The 4,647-nt window shown below is 60.0% G+C and overlaps 1 protein-coding gene across 1 annotated transcript in view; it reads left to right on the top strand.

Moving 5' to 3' along the window:
- Nucleotides 1-140: 140 nt before the first annotated feature.
- Nucleotides 141-4,647, top strand: part of PTCH2 (patched 2) — a gene marked incomplete at both ends in the record, with an annotated part of 5,914 nt that continues 1,407 nt past the window's right edge. The window contains 13 exon segments of the mRNA XM_010020528.1: nt 141-272; nt 352-507; nt 631-723; nt 809-934; nt 1,015-1,133; nt 1,625-2,030; nt 2,117-2,318; nt 2,321-2,416; nt 2,646-2,788; nt 2,878-3,058; nt 3,558-3,841; nt 4,351-4,488; nt 4,621-4,647. Of these exon segments, the coding sequence (XP_010018830.1) occupies nt 141-272; nt 352-507; nt 631-723; nt 809-934; nt 1,015-1,133; nt 1,625-2,030; nt 2,117-2,318; nt 2,321-2,416; nt 2,646-2,788; nt 2,878-3,058; nt 3,558-3,841; nt 4,351-4,488; nt 4,621-4,647 (2,103 nt within the window).

Genomic DNA, 4,647 nt, shown 5'->3' with positions numbered 1-4,647 from the left:
ACGGCTCCTGGCACCACTCTCTCGTGGTCCAGTGGGTCTCTAGAGACCCTTAGTGCTGATGCTGTCACCCTGGGTGGCTCTGGGGGATGTGCTGGGGAGGAGGGGGTTCTGAATCCTCTAACGGGGTGCACCTCTGGCAGCTGGCACAGGACTCCATCCCACCCAATGCCACGCAGAGCGTCCATGCTTTCTCCACCACCACACTCAACGACATCATGAAGTCCTTCTCCGATGTCAGTGCCATCCGGGTGGCTGGGGGCTACCTCCTCATGGTGCGTGCGCCCCCTTTCTCTGTCCCCCACCATCCCTCCCTCAACCCCCTGTCCCCACTGACCCACTGTGCTCTTCCAGCTGGCCTATGCCTGTGTCACGATGCTGCGGTGGGACTGCTCCAAGTCCCAAGGGGCCGTGGGCCTGGCTGGAGTCCTGCTTGTGGCTCTCTCTGTGGCCTCTGGCCTGGGGCTCTGCTCATTGCTGGGCATCTCCTTCAATGCAGCCACCACCCAGGTATGTGCTAGGGGAAGAGCTGGGTACCACAGGGCTGCTGGGACCCTGGAGGCTGCAGGGTGGCTGGGTCCCCTCCTGGGTGGTGGCCATGTCCCTTCAGTGACACCAGCTGCTCTCTGGCAGGTCCTGCCCTTCCTGGCCCTTGGCATAGGTGTGGATGACATGTTCCTCTTGGCTCACGCCTTCACTGAGACCAGCCAGCACATCCCCTTCAAGGTGAGCACCAAGCTCTGACTAGGGGCTCCCCAGCTCCCTCCACTGTTCTGCAGCCCCTCATCACTCCCTCCCTCTGTCCCCACAGGAGCGAACAGGCGAGTGCCTGAAGCGCACAGGGACCAGCGTGGCTCTCACCTCTGTCAGCAACATGATCGCCTTCTTCATGGCAGCCCTGGTGCCCATCCCTGCCCTGCGTGCTTTCTCCATCCAGGTAGGGCCAGGGTCCCTCTCCAGGGTGTGGGCAAGAAGGGCTGGCCAGACCCCACTCTGACATGTCCCCTTGTACTGCAGGCTGCAGTGGTCGTGGTGTTCAACTTTGCCATGGTGCTGTTTGTCTTCCCTGCCATCCTGAGCCTGGACCTGTACCGCCGGGAGAAACGTCGGCTTGATATCCTCTGCTGCTTCTACAGGTACCAGTGCCAGGCTGGCCACGATGGGGCTGACCCCATGTTCACCCCTGCTCCTCTCCTTCAACATATCCTCTAGTGCCAACCACCGGCCATGGGCAGGGATGCTTCACACTAGACCATGTCACCCAAAGCTCTGTCCAACCTGGCCTTGAACACTGCCAGGGATGGATCAATTACTGCTTGTCTGGACAATCTATTCCAGTGTCTCACCACCCTCACAGTAAAGAACTTCCTTATATCTAACCTGAACTTCCCCTGTTTAAGTTTGAACCTGTTAGCCCGTGGCCTATCGCTACAGTCCCTAATGAAGAGTCCCTCCCCAGCATCCTTATAGGCCCCCTTCACATACTGGAAGGCTGCTATGAGGTCTCCACACAGCTTCTCTTCTCCACGCTGAACAGCCCCAATTTTCTCAGTCTGTCAAATTTACTCAAATTACTGCCAAATTACTCATCCCGTTCTTCCCTCCCTCCTTTACTCTCTCCCAACAGCCCTTGCTCCTCACGGGTCATCCAGATCCAACCCCAGGAGCTTGCCGACGCCAATGACAACCACGCCTGCCACCCGTCCCCTTACGGGCACCCCGGTGTGGCCACCAGCACCCAGATCACCACCACCGTGCAAGCCTTCACCCGGTGTGACCCCTCAGGCCATCACGTCGTCACCGTCCTGCCACCTACCTCACAAGTATGCACCTCACCTGCTGTCCTCCTGCCCCCCACCGACCCCATGGGCTCCCAGGTCTTCGCCCCATCCAGCTCCACGCGGGACCTGCTGGCCCAGATGGATGAGGCCAAGAGTGGAAGGGAATGTGTTCCCCTGCCCTTCTGCCGCTGGAGCCTCGCTGACTTCGCCCGGGAGAAGTATGCCCCACTCCTCCTGCGGACCCGGACCAAGGTGAGATGGGGATGGCCCCAAAGGTGCCACTCGAGGTGGGTTAGTGGTACAGGACCCTGCATCACTCCTCCTTGCTGTTCCCACAGGCGGTGGTGGCGGTGCTTTTCCGGGCGCTGGTGGGGCTGAGCCTCTATGGCACCACCATGGTGCATGATGGGCTCTACCTGACGGACATCGTGCCGCGGGACACCAAGGCTCATGCCTTCATCTCGGCCCAGTTCAAGTACTTCTCCTTCTACAACATGTTCATCGTCACCAAGGGAGGCTTCCACTACCCCGGTGCCCAAGCTGGCACCAGGCCTTCAGCACCGTCAAGTATGTGGTGCGGGAGGGCAACCATGACCTGCCCAAGATGTGGCTCCATTACTTCCAGGACTGGCTCAGAGGTGAGGGTCATCCCTGTTCTCCATGACCTCCCCTGCATAAGGACCCTCTCCCCAGCCTGCATGCTGCCTGCTGATCTGGGAATGTCTTCCCCTGGGAGGGTGGTCCCATCGTGTCCACAAGGTGACCAGCATGCCCTGGGGTTTCTGCATGCTCATCCTGCTGGCACACGGGATGCTGTGTAGGGTAGTGTGCCCCAAGGGATGCTCACCCACCACACTGCATCCCCAGGGCTCCAGGCCACCTTTGACAGGGACTGGCAAGCCGGGCGCATCACCCACGACAGCTACCGCAATGGCTCCGAGGACGGGGCACTGGCATACAAGCTCCTAATCCAGACTGGCAACAAGAAGGAGCCATTCAACTTCAATCAGGTGCGTGGGGACTGGGCTGGGGTGACTGGGCTGGGGATGATGTTGTGCCCACTGCTCAGCTCATTCCTACTCCTGCACTCTCCTTGTAGCTGACCACGCGACGGCTGGTGGACGAGAACGGCATCATCCCCCCTGACACCTTCTACATCTGCCTGACAGTGTGGGCCAGCAACGACCCCCTGGGCTTTGCTGCCTCTCAGGCCAACTTCTACCCACCACCCCCTGAGTGGATCCATGACAAGTACGACTCCACAGGCGAGAACCTGCGAAGTGAGTGAGAGCGATAGGCTCCCCATAGCCCCCTCCTGGCATCCCCCTACAGAGAGGACTCTGCTCCCTGCACCTTTCCTGCCCTGCAAGAATCCCTCTGAAGAGAAACCCCCACATCCCTCATCCCATCAGCATCCTCTGGTAGAGAAACTGCCCTGTTTCCTTGTGCCCCATGCTTGTCCCCCTCCACCCCACTGCACGCTCCCTGTGCCCTTAGCATGCAGCAACACACCCCTACTCCCAGCCCACAAGCATCTCACCACAAAGAAGCCCCTCCACTCTGCTCCACACACATTACCCTGCAGAGAAACCGCCTAATCCCCATGACACCCTAATCCACGTGCATCCTGCTGGCAGAAAAAAACCCTTTTTTCCCCCAGTTTGCTCCCCAGCCCCATGATACCCAGCCAGCACGGAGGCTGGTGTGGCTGGGTGTCCCTGTGCTGCCTGCACTCCCGTGCTGCCCATCCCCTCACGCTGACTGTGCTCTCCTTCCCAGTCCCTGCAGCCCAGCCGCTGGAGTTTGCCCAGTTCCCTTTCTACCTGAGTGGGCTGCGTCGCACGGCTGACTTCGTGGAGGCGATTGAGAGTGTCCGTGCCATCTGCCGAGAGGCTGCCCAGCGTCATGGGGTGCTGAGCTACCCCAGCGGGTACCCCTTCCTCTTCTGGGAGCAGTACATTGGCCTGCGCCACTGGTTCCTGCTGGCCATCAGCATCCTGCTGGCCTGCACCTTCCTTGTCTGCGCCCTGCTGCTGCTCAACCCCTGGACGGCTGGCATCATCGTGAGTACGCACCCTGACGCATGGGGACGGGGGTGACTGGCCATGCTGCCCTCCTGATGGCAGGGACAGGGACATCTAGTCCTGCTTCTATCCTGCTGGGTGTCCCTGGGGAGCTGCTTCATAGGGATGGAGACAGCCGGGGTGAAGGGGACGCCCTGGGTGAAAGGGACACCCATGTGGTGGGATCAGACGTTGCTGATGAAGGGAACATGTGGAGGGGACAGGGGTCTGGGGACATCTATGCAGAAGAGAGTGAGGGGAACACCCATATAGACATGGCAGTGAATGGGGACTCATATGGAGGGATTATCAACACCCCTTATGAAGGTAATGTGTGTAGTGGGCAAGAGTTTGGGGACATCCATGAGGATGGTGAAGGACATCCCAAATAGAGGGAAAGGGGGCAATGGGGTGAAGCTGCCCTATTGGGAGGGGTAGGATTGAGTATGCTTGAAACAGAAGGGATAGCCAGTCAGAGCCGCCCCTCACTGACCCCACCACCCCTCCAGGTCTCCATCCTGGCCATGATGGCAGTGGAGCTGTTTGGCATCATGGGGCTGATGGGCATCAAGCTGAGTGCCATCCCCGTGGTCATCCTCATCGCCTCAGTGGGCATTGGTGTGGAGTTCACCGTCCATGTGGCGCTGGTGAGCACAGGCAGACCCCTGCCCAGTTCTTATTCCCTGGCACCCTCACCCCCTTGGCCACGTGCTGATGAGTGGCCACGTCATGGGTGGCACACAGGAACGAGCCCTGCCTGACATCCCCATCCCCTGGAGGGCTTCCTGACAGCCGTGGGGGGCAGG

Source organism: Nestor notabilis, unplaced genomic scaffold, assembly GCF_000696875.1.
Source record: "Nestor notabilis isolate BGI_N333 unplaced genomic scaffold, ASM69687v1 scaffold17638, whole genome shotgun sequence".
Classification (NCBI taxonomy): domain Eukaryota; kingdom Metazoa; phylum Chordata; class Aves; order Psittaciformes; family Psittacidae; genus Nestor; species Nestor notabilis.
The sequence above is the reverse complement of the archived record's forward strand: the minus strand, read 5'-3'. Positions and strand labels throughout refer to the sequence as shown.